The 19448-nt window shown below is 47.7% G+C and overlaps 1 protein-coding gene across 1 annotated transcript in view; it reads left to right on the top strand.

Annotated features, from left to right (window-relative positions):
- Positions 1 to 9247: 9247 nt before the first annotated feature.
- LOC142583780 (arylsulfatase B-like) overlaps positions 9248 to 19448 on the top strand; it is an 85944-nt gene continuing 75743 nt past the window's right edge. Inside the window, exon 1 of the mRNA XM_075694239.1 lies at positions 9248 to 9517. Within this exon, the coding sequence (XP_075550354.1) occupies positions 9281 to 9517 (237 nt within the window). The 5' untranslated portion in view covers positions 9248 to 9280. The remainder of the gene's footprint in view (positions 9518 to 19448) is intronic.

The following is a 19448-nucleotide window of genomic DNA, read 5'->3' as shown; positions in this document are numbered from 1 at the left end:
TTTAAAAGCACCTCTGCAAACTGCTGGAACCCTCAGCATCATGCCTGTTCTACACGCACATCTGTTGCAGCACAATCTATATCTCAGACGCAGGCGCCTCCACAGATCATTTTGCGATCTCCTCACAATAAGGTTAAAAAACAGTCTGCACAAGCTACCTCATGTGATTCATTTGGCAAGCGCCAGCAAAGTGCTGACGGCGGTAGACCCAAATTGAAGTTCGTTCTTGTATGGAAGGCTCGGACGATGTTTTATCAATTGTAGCGGCAAAGCATACCTTTTGCGGCACACGCATAAATCTTAAATTAGACTGCTTGCTGATGCTGTACAGTAAATTCCTGTAAAAAAACGAAATCACACAGAAAACATTTAGAATACAGAACTAATCACATACTGGGTTGAATACATTTGTGCATTAGGGAAGCAAGGTGTAATGTACATTGCTGTAGCAAATTTTTAATAATGTATGGAATACTGGTAAATGATGACACAACAAAGTTCATTTGTGAATTATTACATAGCACTGACTACCTACAGTTAAATTTGTAAGGCTTAGGGAAACTAATCATTAGTAGAACTGTTATGTACACTGACACTGAGAAATTGGTTATAATAGTGGCAGCCAGTGGCGTAGCTAGGTCGTCTGGCACCCGGGGCCCATAGGTCTTCTGCCCCCCCCCCCCCGGCTGTAGTCGAGGAAGGCAAGGATATCAACAAGTTCCGGGTGTCTTCAGACGTATATGACACCCCCCCCCCCGCCCCCCCCCTGGCCCCTTGCACCCGGGGCCCACGGCCCCCCGGCCCCCCTGTTACTACGCCACTGGTGGCAGCTTATAAGGGACCAGTGCAAAAAAATACCCGTTTATGAGACACCAACTAACTATTTTACCACGAAGCGCTCCCTGGCCTTAACCCACACACAAAGCACTGGGAGGCAGGCACGTACCCAGGGGGGGCTCGGGGGGGCCCGGCTCACCCCCCCCCCCCCGAAATCATGTGGCATACCCCCCCCTCCCCACCCACGCCACCACTCCTCACACATTCCTAAAGCGCCGCCAGATCAATGTTGAGACTTGGCAGCTGTTCATCGGTCAGCATTATGCTGCCTTGTTCACTCCTTTTAGATGGCGGTAGTTATCGGCCTCTCTTGTAATGTGAAGGACAGTTTTCTCATAGATTCCGCACCCGCGCAATTAACTCGAGATGCGTTCAGTTGTCACCATCTATTCAACCATCACGCCCATAGCTGTTGCTTTTGTTAGTTCAACCTTCTTTGTTTAGGCTGATCCTGGGACCAGGAGGGGGATGCGGCTGTTACTCAGCTGGTCTGTACTCTCATGGAACGAGTTGCGGCCAGAGAAAACGCCAATTGCGTTTAACTTTTCCCTTTGCTTCATTATTTCCTCGAGTTACGGGTCGCCGCGACGCTGGCAGATGCCCGGAACTATATACACGTGATATGGGTTAGATAAGGGGGGAAATTAAATAATGTGAAAGAGCGTCCATCATGAAACCCTGCAATAACCCTTAACCCATAAGCAAGATGACTGTCGCCCGCTACCTTGTCTTTTTTTCCCTTATTGTATAGCACTTTTCGTGCAGAATTGGCAACTGGAAACAAAAATCGCAAGGTGTTGAGAAATTAAGCGATCTACTTAGGGAGAGAGCCAAGGCAACAACCAAACTGCAAGGAAAAGCTAATAATAAAGAAAGTTAACCGTTGTTTATGAGATTATTTATGGATCAACACCTTTTTATTTAAAAAGGAAGTAGAGAAAACGCCGCCGGAAGTGGAGAACAATTACTTGTTTTGAATGATGCTTCTACAGTTATCGGTCGAACCGCCTCACCTAGCCACTTTTCTGCTGTGCTTATGTGGGTGTTTTTCTAACCTTTCGCGGTGAGCGCAGTACGTCTAGAATCGCAGAGTCCTGCGCTCTTCGCGGTTGTATGGGACTGGCGGCCGCACAGCGTTACGCAATTCGCGGAACTGTCAAAACTGATCAACAAGGCGAAAATAACTGATATTCGAAACTATAACATGAGAAAGACTGAAGAAGCCGTAAAAAATGAACGCAGCCTGAAATCAGTAAAAAAGAAACCTGGCATAGGACAAACCATGATGTATGCACTAAAAGATAAGAAGGATAATATCATCAGCAATCTCGAAGATATAGTAAAAGCAGCGGAAAAATTTTAAGCTGACCTGTATACAGTACCCAGAGGAGTCACGATACCTCACTTAGAAACAGTAATGAACAGGATACAGAAACTCTTCTATAACTAGCGATGAGGTCAGAAGGGCCCTGCAAGACATGAAACGATGAAGATCGGGAGGAGAAGGTGGAATAACAGTCGACTTAATCAAAGATGGAGGAGACATAATGCTTGGAAAACTGGTGGCTCTTTATACGAAGTGTCTATCGACTGCAAGGGTCCCAGAAAACTGGAAGAATGCAGACATTATACTAATGCACAAAAAAGGAGACGTTAAAGAATTTAAAAATTATAGGACCATTAGCTTGCTCCCAGTATAATATTTACCAAAATAATCTCCAATAGAATAAAGGCAACACTGGATTTTGTCAAGCAAGGGAACAGGCTGGCTTCAGGAAGAGATACATTACAACGGATCACATCCATGTCATCAATCAGGTTATCGCGAAATCTGCAGAGTAAATAAGCCTCTCTATGTGGCTTATATAGATTACGCAAATGCATTTGATTCAGTAGAGATACCAGCAGTCATCGAGGCACTACGTAATCAAGGAGTACAGAACGCTTACGTAAAAAGCTTGGAAAATATTGCTACATGCGTGTGGTATTTGTTTGTTTGAACGAGGCGCGTGGGCGCCATCACTCCAGAAAAGAGGAGGAAGAACGAACTGGGCTCGCGCTGTGAATCTAACCGGTCAGCGCTGCAACCGCTGTTGTAAATATAATCTGTAAATAGCTTCTCGTCTTACTGACTCGTCCTTCGCGTAAGAATATCTACAGAGGTTCTACAGCTACCTTAATTCTACACAAGAAAAGCAGGGAGATACCTATAGAGAAAGGGGTCAGACAGGGAGACACAATTTCTCCAAAGCTATTCACTGCGTGCTTAGAAGAATTCAAGCTATTAAACTGGGAAGGCCTAGGAGTAAAGGTCGACGGCAAATATCACAGGAACCGTCGGTTTGCCGATGATATTGTTCTATTCAACAACAATGCAGACGAGTTACAACAAATGATTGGAGACCTTAACAGAGAGAGTCTAAGAGTGGGGTAGAATATTAATACGCAGAAGATGAAGATAATGATAAATAGCCGGGCAAAGGAACAAGAGATCAGGATCGCCAGTCGGCCACTAAAGACTGTGAAGGGCAACACTGGATTTTGTCAACCAAGGGAACAGGCTGGCTTCAGGAAGAGATACTTTACAATGGGTCACATCCATGTCATCAATCAGGTTATCGCGAAATCTGCTGAGTACTACTGCAATGTGTACGTGTACCTAGGTCAATTAATCACAGGGATCTCTGATCATGAGAAGGAAATTCACAGAAGAATAAAAATAGGTTGGATCGTATACGGCAGAAATTGCCAGCTCCTGACTGGAAGCTTACCATTATTACTGAAAAGTAAGGTGTGCAATCAGTGCATTTTGCCAGTGCTGACATATGGGGCAGAGTCTTGAGAGCCAGTTAAGGACCGCGCAAAGAGCGATCGAACGAAGATTGCTAGGCATAACGTTAAGAGAGAGAAAGAGAGCGGTTTGGATCAGAAAGCGAACGGGTATAGACGATATTCTAATTGACATCAAGAGGAAAAAAATGTACCTGGGCAGGTCATGTAATGCGCCGGTTAGATGACCGTTGGACCATTAGAGTTACAGAATGGGTACCAAGAGAAGGAAAACGCAATCGAGGACGACAAAACACTAGGTGGAGCGATGAAATTAGGAAATTCGCGGGTGCTTGTTGGAATGGGTTGGCGCAGGACAGGGGTAATTGGAGATCGCAGAGAGAGGCCTTCGTCCTGCAGTGGACATAGAACAGGCTGATGATGATGATGATGGTGGTGGAGTTGTTGCCCCCCCCCCCCCCCCGAAAAAAAATCCTCGGTACGTGCCTGCTGGGAGGACCAGAGAGGGTACAGTACATTGGCTTACACTGATCATGATGAGGTCCCGTCATCCAGCTAGCGCCAAGGGACAAGAATGATGCCCAGCCGTCTGTAGAGTGAAAAGAACAAAATAAAAGAGCATCAAGTCAGTTATAGACAGATTTTCAATTACAAATGAGGTGACGCACAGTAATTCATTAATAAACGCCAAGCAGTCGTGATTGCACTCCCAGATGAAGCACCTACTAGGCTAAGCGTTTTGCTGTTTATATAGAACAAAACACCAGTGAAATTTTTACTTCAGCAGCCAATTGCATTTGGAATTGTATAGACGAAATAAACATTGCAGTTCTATTTTTGTTTTGCTATAAAATGGGAACGCTACAAGCTGCATAGTCACTGACACACGCGCGTGCGCACTCAACGCTGTAACCCATGTAAGAACAAAAGGACACAAAGTAGGGCGAGTTCAGTCTGGTTCAAGATTACAGCCAGTGCGTCCTCTTCGAATGCACTCCCTTCGGTTGATTCGTGCTACGTTAACCACAAAGACTGACAAGCAGAACCCTCGTATAATAGTAAAGATGACGAAAACCCGCAGGGCAGAACAGCCCATCGATCAAGAATTGTCGCGAGTAATACCTAAAGATATTCACATTGTTGACGAAAAACGAAGTGCAATGTATTTCCCTTAACGGGAAAAGTGTTATCCGAACGTGCGACGTACAAAGACGCACCGAGAACAACGAATGCGGCGAACGCAGATCTCGCCATTGTAGTGTAAGCCGTCGGCGAAAACACGCAATACAGCCGATGTCACGAAGCACTGATGCAAAACACACGGCAAACAACATTAGCACAGCTAAATGACTCCAGCTAATATCCAATAAATGTACAGAACCGCTTAGAACGGCACACATATAGCATAACATATATGAACCCACGACCGAGACATTGCGGGCGGCAGTGGCCGTTTTTTCAAACTTTCTGCCTCCCAGTGTTTCCATAGAATAAAGAACCAACCAACGGAATGAGGTGCCTGACAAATTTGGAGCGTGTCTACTTGACTGCCGCCGAAGTGATTGCAGCGCGGTGGCCCCGCGACACCACTGTGGTCACTGCGACACTAGTGTTTCGCTCCTGTTGCTGTCAGTACCTGCTGCGCGAGCATCGAAGAATGGTTTCCAGGCGTCGTGCGCGCGCCCCGTATGGAAAACATTAACACGCTCTTGATTGTTGAAGTTCTGGTGTGAAATTATTCAACATTAAAGCCAACTAATTATGTTGCTTCCAACGAGATCGATTTGTCTGTGGCGTATTTTATTCATTAACGCCGAGGGCCGACGGTAACTGCACTTTAACACGCCGTTTGGCATTTTATGCACTTTTAGACAAAGAGATCTAAAAAAGTTTTGAGTTAGACGTTCTGAATGTGTTTACCACAACAGGCTTTGGTGACACCAGTAGCGGGTTTTACCGCAGATAGAATATGTACTAGAAATTCCATTTTCATTCTTATCATAGGACAAAGCATCTATAGCCGTTTGTAGCCGTTACAAGAGGTTTTCAAGAGGTTCTGTGCTTCGTGGGTAGAGCGATTGATCCCTTCGCAGGTCTATCAGTCGCACTTGACGCATAAAAAGCTGACCCAGCAGGGATAAGCAGTGAGTGGGGTTTCTTGGCAAGAAATCGTCCGAAGAAAGGGAAGGTGCCTACATGGATACACAAGGTGATTTGCTGGCGCATGTACACATGTTCCGTGTGAAGGGCACTCCTCGCTGGCATAAGCGGGGTCATAACTACTGGAGTTTCTGGTCACGGAATGTGCACTGGTCCCACACTGACAGACAGCACTGAGGTCTGGACGGAGGCCCCATTCTTCAGTGCCTTCGACAACACTACCGTTTGAGAATGATAGACATGCTCCGGTTCTACGAAGAATTGAGCAAGGACGAGCCCCCATACGGCACCTGTGAGCCCTGGCCAGGGTCACAACACGTCGAAGTGCGCGCTGATATCCCAAGCAACTGCGGGAAACGATCCAACGCCACAATGTGCGCTGGAGCAGCTCGCACGAGGCGTCGTGTCTAAAGAACTTCGCGACCATCTGCAACTGAACACCGACGGCTCGGTGTTGCAAGACGGTCGCTCACTCAGTGCAGCGGCCGTCATTCCAACACTTCAACGTTATATACGAACACTAACGAGCGATGCACCAGGGGTCGTCGACGACATCCGAGCTTTGGGACTTGCGCATGGCCTTCTGAAGGGGACGCCAGCGACTCGCGCGCGGCGCTCAGCAGCACCTAGGTGAAGGACCGCGGCTTCTCTCTAGTGCGCGAGATACGCAGTAAGCTCTCCGCACTTCCACAGAGGGATGCCAGAGTCCGCTTGTAGCAGGTTTCAAGCCACCGTGGCGTGCCGTCAACGAACGTTTCCCTGACCAGCGAAGACATATGCGTCTCACCATCCGACACCACCTCCAACAACAGCACCCGAGCCGCGTATCGCGTTCGGAGAATCTGCCTGCGCTCACGGCACTCCGTGGCTCACGGCAAGCAATATTTCGCGGCAGCAACGAGTGCGGCAGCCATGGCTGCGTACCCGTTGCGTGCGTGTGGACGCAGGCGCGCAGAAAACGCTCCGGTCTCGCCGCTACGGACAACTGCAACAACTGTGGTGCAGTTAAGACCTTCAAACGCTTGCTTCTGCTGTGCAGTACTTTCGAGGCACCGCGGGAGGAACTCTAGAGCTGCTACCGCGCGCACGGGCTGCCGGCAGACAGCGCTGAGGTGCTCTTATGGCCACGCCGTCCCTCTCGCGCGCGGGAGGCAGCTCATATAAAACACTGACTTACTCGTGGGTTGCCTCGATACCGAACCACTCGGCCACCCGACTGCTTTACGTTACCTAGCAGTGTCGGTGTGCATGCCCGGCCGGTTGACAAACTCTCTCGAGGAAGTCACTCCACAAGTGAACCATTGATAACTTTTTCATAAACTTTCGCAGTTGTGTATCTAAATAGTTCCATTCTTTACTCTATATGCTATCCGCCATGCTCTTTGTTTGTCCTTTACTCTCCCGGTCCTTAATTTTGACCGTGCACTTGTTTTTTTTTTTTCACGTGTGCCTACATCTAAGCAGCTTGAAGAAAGGGGGTTAACCGAGGGGCCTGATTTTTATTAGTCATATCATAAGAAGCCAACACTGACACCAAGGACAACATAGGGGAAATTACTTGTGCGTAATAAATGAAATAAAGAAACGATAAATTAATGAAAATAAAAGTGGATGAAAAAACAACTTGCTGCGGGTGGGGAACCATCCCACAGCCTTCGCATTTCGCGTGCGATGCTCCACCAATTCAGCTACCGCGGCGCCGTTTCCCCGTCCACTTTCTTGGGTATTTATGTTTCCATGTAGAACCTTGGGAGTGTTAGCCAGCGCCACCACTCACATACCTTGGCGGCAGACGTGGAACATCCTTTGCCGCAGGCGTCACGAGAACGTGATATTTTTGGGTGACGGCAACCGGTCAATAAACCCACACATGCTACCTGAATGCATCAACGTTGCCGAATTCAACACCCTGGTTGTGTAATAAACGAAAAAGAAAGGGGGTTAACCGAGGGGCCCGATTTTTATTAGTCATACCATAAGAAGCCAACAAACACTGACTCCAAGGACAACATAGTGGACATTACTTGTGCTTAATAAATGAACTAAAGAAACGATAAATTAATGGAAATGAAAGTGGATGAAAAAACAACTTGCCGCAGGTGGGGAACGATCCCACCACCTTCGCATTTCGCGAAAGTTGTGATACATCTAAACTTGAAATATATTTCGCGGCGAAGGGGCGAGAGGTGATTGCTAAGGATAGGGGGAATCCTCTGCCATGAACACCGTACTATCTTGCTCGAAACAGGCACCTGAACTCATCCGCAGCAGAAGGGCTGCCACCAGCATTCCCTGGCCAGTCACCCTATACACAGGTCCCTCCCAATCCTTTCGGAGCATCGGAGAACACTACGTACGGTACTGGAGGTGACTGAGGTGACATACACACACACTGAGGTGTTAAGGACACTCATCGCGACGTGAGCCGTAAACAATCAACTGTATTGACTTGTTTTTGTTTTGCTGCTTTCGGCTTCTTCGCGATTGTTCAGCAAAACGAACTTTTTTTCGTTTTGCTGAAAAACGAGCCACACTTTACGACACTTGAAATCTAGCCACCCTGGCCGAGAGCAGCGTTTGGCGTCCGCACCCCCGCGCTCTTTGGAGTCTTCAAAGTTATATTTATAAAGGCCGCGAACTTTACACTGATTTCGATCGTTTAAAATTCGAAACTATATTTGATGCCTGTTCCATCGCCACTCGCGTGGTCGTAGACTCGGTCATCTCGCACCTCCAAATTGTGCCAGTACTGCAGAGTCATATTACTGATGGGATGTTATCACTGGTTTTGGTTCAGAACATGTTTCCCAACATTTATTGATTATCCAGTGTGACAGGGACGCCATCAACACGTTTGCGTGCTGTTGCAATAGCGTTGGCCAACTTATTTTACAGTTTCATTGTGAATAGAGCCTAAAAGTGGACACTCGTACTTTTGGATTATATTTCTACAATATTACATTTCCGTGTATACCCACACAACATGCAGCTAAGGTCTTCTGAGCTAATAAGGCAATGGGATTGACAGATGGAGTTAGCAGAGCTGCCATGATTAAAAAAAAAATAACTGAAAACATTTTCAAGTGTAGAGCTCGGTGCTATTAACTACTGTAAGCGAGTGCTGGCAAGTATGAACCGAATGACAGCGCCAGTCTTCAACGCATGTATGCAACGATCCTGCTGCATTTCTCAACAGGATCTGCTTTTGTAAGCACTCGGAGAGGTGTACATGGAGGTGACGGGCAGCGCGGGCGGACTGCCCCTCACCTGCAGATTCACAGACTTCCAGGGACAGTTGTCGCGCTAACAACGTGGAGATCATCGATGGTCCCGCGTGCGCGTATATGCTGGCCCGCGTACTCCACCTGCACGCGAACGCTATCACTCAGTGGGAAAGGGGCACCGCTATATATCACCGTCCCGAAAGGCCCGCACGCTCCTTATCATGCGCGGACAAAAGAGGCGGTGAAAACGGTGTACACAGGCGACACTCATGCTGCAGGTCGTGCTGTGGCAGCCCCGCGGCGGGGAGCCGGATCGAGGAGGTCGCCAGCCGAGTGCCGGTGGCTTCACTGCAGTCGCGGACATGGAGACATCGCGGGTGACCTTCCTGCTGCTGTGCGTGGTGCTGGCCGCCTTATTGACCGGCGCCGCCTTCTGCGTGCAGCGACAATACGCCGCCGCGCCGCTGCCTCAGCCGCACATCGTGTTCATCCTAGCGGACGATCTGGTGAGCACACTCTCCCCATCGATGCACTGTTTGCGTTGGACCGCGCGGCAGTATAGTTTTACGGCCTATGTAGTACATACAGGGTGCGTCGACGCATCCTGTATCGAAACATCGAGGCATCCTGTTTCGGCACTTTGAGCTGCGGGGAGCACCTCGCGCGTAAAGCACTGCGAGGCGCCGAGTGGCTGCAACCTGCGGTGCGAGCTCTCTGTTCGTTTGAGAGGCCGGTACCATTTTACTTTCACATATTTTCCCGAATAGGCTCCCAAAAGAAAACACACACACGCGCACATTCATTTGCTGCTGTTTGCCTGGCCCTGACGCCCTTTAAATCAACCTAAGGTTCCTCTTGACGTTGATTTATGTTCTTTTTGCAATATAATTGCGTGTGCGCGCGCCTGTCAAAGTGGGAGAAATACACCTAGTATTCTTACAGTTTGAAGACTGTGCTCTGGTTCAGGAAGGACACACTTCAACTGAGCGGCGTTCCCAAACCGAGACGCTGCCCAGCTTCCTCGTCAAACCCTCGCTTTCACATAGTTCCTGATATCGGGCGGCATCGGGAATCTTGCGATAGATGATCGAGGGCAGTAGACTTCTATAATTACTTTGTCTAGCGCAAGACACAGTACAAGTACACAGCACAGTACAATTACTTAGTTTAGCGCAAAATGCAGTAGACTTGACTCGTAGAGGATCCATGTGCATCATGATGCATCGGAAGGTTTCCCGGCGATATTCACGTATAGATAAAAAGCTATAGGCGAGTGCTCCGGGCTACTTGTCTAGGTGATACCAAAGCCGCTTCTCAACGCAAATCATGGAACAAGATTTCACGCATGGTTTGCATTCACTACATATACGCAGCGGAATTTGCTTTAATTCGCCCATTGCAACAAAGCACCAAGTCGCCCAAATTTTCGCGGCCCTATGGTACAGAAGGGACCAAATTCACAAAGCACTGGGATCAGCAATAATTTAGTTCCCTTCCTATTTATTTAGTTTTATTAAAATACAATTACTAACACTACTATTTTTGTCCGTGAGATGTCATTTGCCACTGGCCTGCAGCCTTGACTGATAATGTCCAGCATCAGACTTCGCTGGAATTTGCTCGTACGAACAGTTCTAGCGCGGGAGATTTTTGTTAATGCAGGTGCAGATGGTACCAGAAGATAGTCTGACCGCTTTCACTAATATTAATATGTTTGCTGTCATGAGTGGGCGTGGCCAGTGCCTGTTACCAAGAACCGCCCTTGCGTACGAATTTGTGAATCTCAGCCGCGGGTATAAGGAAGTTGTTGCATTCCGCGAGCACGCTTCTCTAGTTGATTGCTGCGTTCCCATTATATTGAATATTCTTATTTTTTTCTTGACGGTGTTTGGTTGACCAGGCTTTTTCTTTCCCGAAAAAGAAAAGATATGCAAGCTGTCATCATCAATGGTTAACACAAGTTTTACGTGAAGGCGGTAATTTTGTAACCATATTAAAAGCAGTAATTATAAACAATTAGGTCATCTTCCTGAGATATATATTTATTATATATATTAGATATATTTATTGGCACTGTCTGTATCTTTTCAATACAAGCTTATTGTAACGAATTTCTCTCGTGTTCTTATCCGTTGCGGTTGCTCATGCAGCGCATGGCTAATTGTGTTGTGCTTGCTCCTGAGCATGAAGTCGCGGGGTCGATTTCCAGCTGCTGTGACCGCATTCCGATGGGGATCGCGTGGAATGCAAAATCACTCGTTTACCAAGCTTTGAGTGTACGATTAAGGAACCCCAAGTGGTCAAAATTAATCCGGAACCGTCCACTACGGTGTCTCTTATAGCTCCTGTGTAAATTTCGCTTGGTCTGCGTGCAGCGCGCTGACTATTCGGGCTTCCGTCAGAGACGATGACTATCTGCTTGTTAGCCTATAGCTTCGTCTTGCACTGGAGGAGGAGGAGGAGGAGGAGGAGGAGGAATAAACATTTATTTTCGAAACAGTATCCCGGGGGAAGCCCTGTTTCTACTCTATGTGGGAGGTCTCATAATTCCAGGAACCCTCTGGCCTTCGCTGCCACCATTGGTCTTGGCGACGAGGCGTCGTTGTTCTAGGTCCTTGGAGACGAGCTTGGTTTCTCACGTTTCGATGAGGTCTTCGCTTTCTTGTCTGGCGTTACAGTCTTTCGGTGAAGGCGATGCGTCTGTGTCTATATGCCATGGACACTCGAGGATCAGATGCGCCAAGGTGTCCGGTACGCCACACATTGGGCAGTGGTATCCTTGTACCGTTCGGTACAGTTTGTGCATGTGTATTCCGGTGGTGTAAGTGTTACTCTGTAGTTTTTGTTGAGCTTTGGGTGAGGTGGTGGGTAGGTGATGTGTACGGGTCTCTGCCCCCGCTGACGCAGACCAGGCATCTCGAGAGTAGGAAGCAGGTGTGGCCTCGGGCCGCGGCGTGTGCTGCTTCGTTCCCCTCCAGTCCTTCGTGCCCATGTACCCATGTCACGCAGGTGTATAGGGGATCGGAGTGCTGCGGCGGTTCAATATATTTAGTGCTTCTGTCGACACACGACCCTTAGCGTAGTTCCTGACAGCTGCTTCAGAATCGGAAAAGATGACAGCTGCGTCCATGCACGCCGTAGTTGTTAGGGCGATCGCCGCCTCTTCTGCAGACTCAGTGTTTCGTGCGTGAACTGCGGCAGACGCTAGCTCTCTGCCCTGAGAATCTACGACGCTCAGGGCGTGAGTGTTTCTTTGCGGGTATTTGGCTGCGTCGGTGTATCTGGCGTCCGGAGCTTGCCTGTGTCTTCTCCGTAGGGCATCCACTTGGGCCTGTTTTCTTTTCTTGTGGTACGTGGGGTGCATGTTGCATGGAATTTGTGCTATGCACAGAGATTCGCGGATTTTTGGAGGAATTCTTTCTTTTCGGTACTTGGTAGCTATAAAGGTTTCACCGTAGCTCAGCCGTTGCAGCACTGATCTTCCGGTGGGCGTGAGCTTCAGTAGTTTTAATTTACTGGCTTTATGAACTTCAGCTAGTTATTGCCAGGTGTTTTGTACGCCCACCTTGAGAATTCTCGTAGTCGAAGCTGTGGATGGTAGGCCCAGGGCAATTTTGATGGCTTTGCGTATTTGAATGTAAAGTTTTTCTACCTCTGAATTCTTCAGCGCGAGGTAGGGCGTGCCGTATGTTATTCGACTGGTGAGGAGTGCTTGCATCACGCGTAGCGTGCCTTGTTCTTTAAGTCTGCTTGCAACTCTTCTGACGATATGCGCGAGCTGTGATAGCGTTCGCTGTAGTCGTGGGAGGGTGGCCGGCCCGGACCCGTCCTTGTGGGTGTTTAGCCCTAGCACTCGTACGGTTTCCACTTTTGGGATGGGGGTTCCACTGAGGGTGACGTTGCGTTTGGATTCATCGTAGCCGGGTGGTCTGCTTCTCGTTCTTGACTTGAGGACGAGGTGTTCCGGCTTCTCGGGAGTACATTGGAGGCCACATTTTTGCAAGTAGCTCTCGATGGTATCTACTGCTTCCTGTAGGGGTGTTTCTTGCGTTCCAGTGTTAGAGGCCCTTGCCTCCCCCCCCCCATAGCGTGATATCATCTCCATAAAAAGCGTGTCTTAGATCTGGTATGACGTCGAGGAGGCTGGGTAGTTTGATGATGGCGATGTTGAAGAGCAACGGCGATATGACCGAACCCTGCGGGGTGCTTTTGCTCGGTAGCCGGAAGCTGTCGCTGTGCAGGTTGTATATTCCAACTGTGGCAGTGCGGTTCGTGAGGAAATTCCTCGCATAGTCGTATGTCCGAGACCCGCAGCCTAGGTCTTCGAGGTTGCAGAGGATAGCTTCGTGACTGACGTTGTCAAAAGCACCCTTTACGTCGATGGCTAAAATCGATGATTTGCTTCTGGTGCTCGGGTGGTCGATGAGGTCTTTTTTGAGTAGAAGGAAGACATCTTGCGCTGACAGGTTCTGTCTGAAACCGAACATCGTGTTTAGAAGATATCCGTTGTCTTCGAGGTATGAGGTTAGCCGGTTGTGTATCATACGCTCGAAAAGTTTCCCTACGCAAGAGGTAAGGGAAAATGGGGGCAAGTTCTCGATGCTGAGGAGTTTATTTGGTTTGGGGATCATGGTGATCTTCGAGTGCTTCCAGGCAGCCAGTAGTTCTCCTTTCTCCCAGTAGGCATTGAAGTACTGGAGTAGGGCTGAGGTAGGCTGCTGCGGAAGGTTCCGGAGATGCTTTTGGTGATCCGATCTTTGCCCGGGTTGGCGTTTCTGGGAAGCGTCGATAGTTCTGCAGAGAGTTCTGCATGCGTAAAGGGTGGGTCAAGTTCAGGGTTTGGTTTTCCAACGCAGACTTTGTCATGTGCCGTCGTATTAACGGGTGGGTCGCCGCACAGCTTCTTCTGAATTTCTCGGACGAGGTTCTCTTCCGATCCGGCGTGGTTGTGCCCGAGCCTTCAGAGGTGCTGTCCCTTCTGCGTCTACGTAGGGCCGTTGTCGAGAAGAGCTCGCAGGAGACGTCACGTCGTCCTTGTGCTCATGGTTCCATGGAGTTTGCCGCAAAATGCGTGCCAGTTCTGTCTTCCTAATCTCTCCGCGTATGCCTGTGCTTGCTCGGTGAGGAGTGCAATTCGCTTCTTTAATTTCTTGTTTAGCTTCTGTCTCTTAATTCTATCTCTTGAGGAGAGCTCCTCTGGCTTCCCAGAGGTGGTGGAGGTGCCTGGCAGTAACAGGAAATTCTTGAAGGTTCCCCGGAACCCCAGATTGCGAGAGTTGCATTATATTTTTCGGCGAGCTCGAAAAACGAGTCACGCTCGTTATCTGGCGTTTACAGTGCGCGGCAGGTCATCAACCGTCGGTCGTCCACTGTCGTGGGGTCATATAACAATACTTACAAACACGCCACAGTTATTCGGGTTAGCCACAGCGACGTGGCTTGCTTATATAACTCCTCGCGGCGTGAGGCCCTCACGCGCGTGACCTTCAGAAAGAGATTAAACGGACCTATATCGCGAGTGAAAACAAAGCAATCTATGGAATGTAAACATTTGACCTCGTTTAGAAACGCGGACTCAAAGTCTGTGGCGAGCATTGACAGTCGCATTCCTGCCTGTACAAAAGAATTTGACCCTAGAACTTTCTCTTTTGACTGTCACCAGGAAAGCCTGTGATCTTGCAAGTGGGCTCAGGTGTACGGCCGTCTGTCCCGAAAATTCGGGCAGTATATTTTTAAAAAATTATTTCACAACCTTTCAGATACATAAACGTGATCACCCTCAAAATACTCCACCTTAGACAGAATACACTGGTTCCACCTTTTCTTCCATCGCTGGAAGCACCCATGGAAGTCCACTTCTTCAGCAGCGATGTTCGTCCTTCTGAATTGCCGTGTACATCCCCGAAATGCCGCCCCAGGAGCACAGTTTGCATTTGGGGAACAAAGAATACTCACAGCGGGCTAAATACGGCGAGTAGGGAGGGTGTTCCAGCACAGTGGTGTAAATGCATGCCAAAAACTCAGGACTGTCAATGCATAGCGTACAGGAGCATTGTTGTGCGTGGTGCCTAATCCAGAGCCCCGCTTTCGACAAATTTGGTCGCACGCGGCGCACACGATTTTCCAGGCGCTTCAGGACCTCCACTTAGAAATCTGTATTGGCAGTTTAATCTTCAGCTACAGATTCTTGGTGCACAATTTTATAACAGCCAAAAAAAAAAACGCGATCAGCATGACTTAATTTTCTTGCTTTGTTCTTTTGCTCTTTATATTTTTTTTGGGGGGGGGGGGGCGGGGCTCGGCTGATATTTTTTTTTTCACTCCTAGCTAGGCAACTTGAGCTCGATGTCGTATTCGTAAATTCAGGTTTAGTCACCGGTGACGATCCTCTGCAAGAATTGATCGCTGTCGTCTAAGTTTTCCAATCAATGCAACATTCTTTTCGTCGCAACTTTTGTTCAGTTGTCGGCAGTTTCGGCACCATCTTAGCGCAAATCTTTTTTATTTTCGAATTTTCAGTAAAAATCCTGTGAAGGGACAACTTTCCCAAAACAAGTGCTTCTGTTATCATTCAGTCCGTCGCAGTTCACTGAGCACAAGAGAACGCACACGATCGATGTCTTCATCTTTGCACGAGCCTGAAAGGGCGTCCTGGTCTTGCGTCGTCCTCGGGATCTTCACGGCCTTCCTGAAAACACTGGACCCACGTGAACACAGTCCTTACCTTTAGGACATCTTTTCTGTAGACATTATCCAATATTTGATTAACTTCTGCACTATTCTAGCACAATTTCACAAGACAAATTATACTGATCCGTTATTCCATCTGTTCGTCGATCTCCATTTCGACAAATACAGAAAATGCGCTGCAGAAGTGCATACATAACGTTCTACGCACGCATAAAAAAAATTTGAAGGACGCTTAAGCTTCGCCTTTAAGAGTGGAACACGATAGCACCCAAAGATCCCTGACTGCTTCTCACGCTTCCCGGCAACTGCAGCGTATGTAACCGTAATGTTTACAGGGAAACACTCGCAACGAACGCTGTGCATGAAGGCGGGCTTTCTGGTAGAAACGCGGCCTCTTGCGTGGGCCGCGATGGATGGATGGATGGATGGATGTTATGAGCGTCCCCTTTGGAACGGGGCGGTGGGTTGCGCCACCAAGCTCTTGCTATTATACTGACTAATGTGCTACCCAAGTTAAAAAAGAAAAAAAAGAAAAGAAACCACTATGAACTCCCACAATCACATTTTCTGACCCCCTATTGCGAACTTTGCTTGTCGAACTTTGTCGTTTCCCTACTTGTCTTCCACCAATCTTCCAATCGCCTCTTACTAATCTCTATAGCGGACATGTTTACTTTTCCCCTACTCTCGCTGAAGCCAAGGGCTTCAAGGAGGCAGTGGTGTCTAAATCGACCGCTGGGTAGACGTCTTCACATTCTAATAAAATATCCGTCGTCGGTGCCTCGTCGGTGCCTTTTTTTTTACTGACTCATTGCATAGACTTTGGGACAGACCTCATATATGGGGCAGACAGATAGAGGCATGCGAAACGAGAGGAGGGGAGAGATGTACCCATGTCAATTTAGATCAGCTATTGCATAAACTGCAAAATAAATCTTTGGAAACTTTGCTCGTTTCACATTTAAATCTGCTTCAAACGGAAGACCTTTATCGAAAATATAGGTTCGCGTGAGACCAGACAGGGTCATAGTCACAAAAGCGCAAGCCAGAGTGGAATGATGCCCCACATTTTCCGCTGGGCGTTACGATTGTGGAATCAACTTTACAAACATTTTTGTGCACGTTTAAATCTGCTTAGAGCTGAACCAATGTGTTAGAGCTAGAGGTGCCGTTGGTAATGGCGTAAGCGGGGAAGCTTTCACTCGTGGTAAGCTCTATGTTCCGTGTAATTGAACCAAGATTACAGGAACGCACTCTGAAAGTGCAATAAGGGAGAGATGGATTCCTCGCTTTACATTGTAGTCAATGTGGATGCGCTTCGTTATTAGAAAAAAAAAGGAATTATTGCTAATCGCGCTATCGGTACGTAGCACCAGGTTGATAACTGAAGACGCGGCTATTGCTCAAGGCAATTGTTTCAGGAAACTTTCTGTCGCGTTATCCGAAAAGGAACTCGTTTACCTGCAATGCGCAGGATGTGGTGCGCCGTGCTAATCTACGTAGAGATAATAAATGTTCTTTTTGTTTTGGCAAGCATGCTTCGTCAGTTTCGATTTTGATCACGTGAGCGTATATATATATATGTGTGTTTCACGAAAATAAAGTTTAGTTGGAAGTCAGCGCTTGGTCTCCGTTGTGACTTTCCGTCCTTTATCTGCCCTCGCGCTGTGCATATCATGGATCAGAAACTAGCCCAGTCTCACGCCTGGTTTGTTGTGGCTGTTTTTTAGCTTCCCTGACCTTGTATACCCCCATCCTTGACATAGTTTCCCACGCGCAAATAAGAGTTCCGTCTGTCTTTCTTTCTTGTCCTGTTTTTTGCGCAGTTTTCATTCTTAATTAGCAAAGCGTACCAACTGGCCCAGCAGCAAGCTCTCCTCAAGTTTATTTACATAATAAATGTCACAGACAAGGGAAAGAAGAACAAGGGGGAGAGGGTGCTCAATATGCGTTTCCTAGCAATATTTTCGGAATGCTTTTCTTCTGTGCAGCGCGCTCGACGATTCGGTTAAGGTTAAGTACTAGAAATGAGAAGCTCCTCGTTGACACGACTGCCTGGTGGGTAGCAATATTGTTCGCAAGTTTTAAGCACGTCTGCCCCTCCTCTTTCTCTCTGTGTGTACTTTTTAGCAATGATCCCCCATCAATAGTTATGGATAACACAATCCGGAATGATGGAGAGGCGCACCTTTGGTGAGGCCACAATGTTCTGCTGGTACAGACGCCGGGCAGCACCTTTCTCCTACTTTTCTCTACGAAAGTGGCGCACTAAACATTGCGCTCCTACCCATATAACGGTCTTAATTGGATTCAGGGAAGGAGCATTCTACAGCTGAAACTTTTTTTTTGTTGACGCTCTGTCCACACCTCACATATGCTTGCAAGCAGCACACGTTTCTGCAAGCAGCAAGATCAGACTGCGCATCTCATATCCACAGATGATCTTATCAGTGGTAGACTTTGCGTGCTCAGCCGGTGACAGGCAGAATACAAGGGCTGGTCGTTCTCAAGAGAATCATAAAGTTATCATTATTTTTTTAAATGTATGCTTTCTTCAGTCTGCTTTTTTGCGTGCTTGTCGATTTCCCTTCAATTAAGTTTTTCTTTCTCTCCGCTCCCGTAATCACGATATGCCTTTCATAGGCATACGTGCCTGGGGGGAGCGGCAACATGGATGAAGTTGCGTGTTCACTTCGAGAACGCCTCGACATCGGCCGGGAACAAAGTTATAAGGCCCTCGAAAATTTCTGGGATCTTATTAGATGCAATACAATCGGTTTGCGCCTCTTGAAATAGGCTCTCATAATTGTCTGTTCACCCTATTCATGCCCATTTGGTGGTGGGGCAAGTATAGCCCCCCTCCACCTGGTTATGCCAATGCACTGAAGGAATGTGACATTTCAACTCGCCAGCTATAGGCTACATTGGAAGCGATTTGTATACGTTACACGCGCATTACATGCCGCACAGATAAATGTGATAACATGCCTGCCACCGACGTTGGAACTGATGTCATATCTCTGGAGAGCGTTTGAACATCATAGCGCATACTTATGTTTTTCTGTTTAATATGAATGAAAAGAGCGTCTTCAAACAGATATATCGTCGCAAACCGATCACCAGACGCCTTTATCGATGTATAGATTTAAGATGCGCGTCAAGGACACGCCTGTATAACAGCACTGTCTCCAGGACTTTCGGTCCGTGCCCCGCAGTTCAAGAAAGAATGTTCTGACGTACAAATTGTTTCGTGAACACAGGCGCAGTACTTTATCGCTCATGTCGCATAGCGCAAGAAGTATCTGCGCTTCATAAAGACAAAAAATAACAAATAATCTAAAAAAAGCTACCTGAAGTCCTGTAAACCTGGATGCATAAATAAGAAGCTTGATTTCTGTAAAGCCGTTTTTATCCATTTCAGCCGTAGCCACAACTGTAAGGATATTGCGCTGGTATGCTTTGGACTCTTGGTCTTTTTTCTGGGACTATGGCCTCGGTCAGATATTCTAGTTAATTTCCGCTGTGCTCAGTGTATATGCTTCTGCGTGTGTATTATGTATGTACGCGTCATCTGTCATCCTTGTCAGTGAAGTAGCACACTATGCCATGCTATAGGCAAACGTAAAGCAGCATCCTTTCCAGAACGTTCCTCTCTCTGGTTACGTTGTCATGCCGAATCTTCGTTGCTAATTCAGATTTGGAGGGTAGCTTCATATCGTATATGAAGTACATGCAACTCGAAACACA

Source organism: Dermacentor variabilis, chromosome 1, assembly GCF_050947875.1.
Source record: "Dermacentor variabilis isolate Ectoservices chromosome 1, ASM5094787v1, whole genome shotgun sequence".
Lineage (NCBI taxonomy): Eukaryota > Metazoa > Arthropoda > Arachnida > Ixodida > Ixodidae > Dermacentor > Dermacentor variabilis.
The sequence above is the reverse complement of the archived record's forward strand: the minus strand, read 5'-3'. Positions and strand labels throughout refer to the sequence as shown.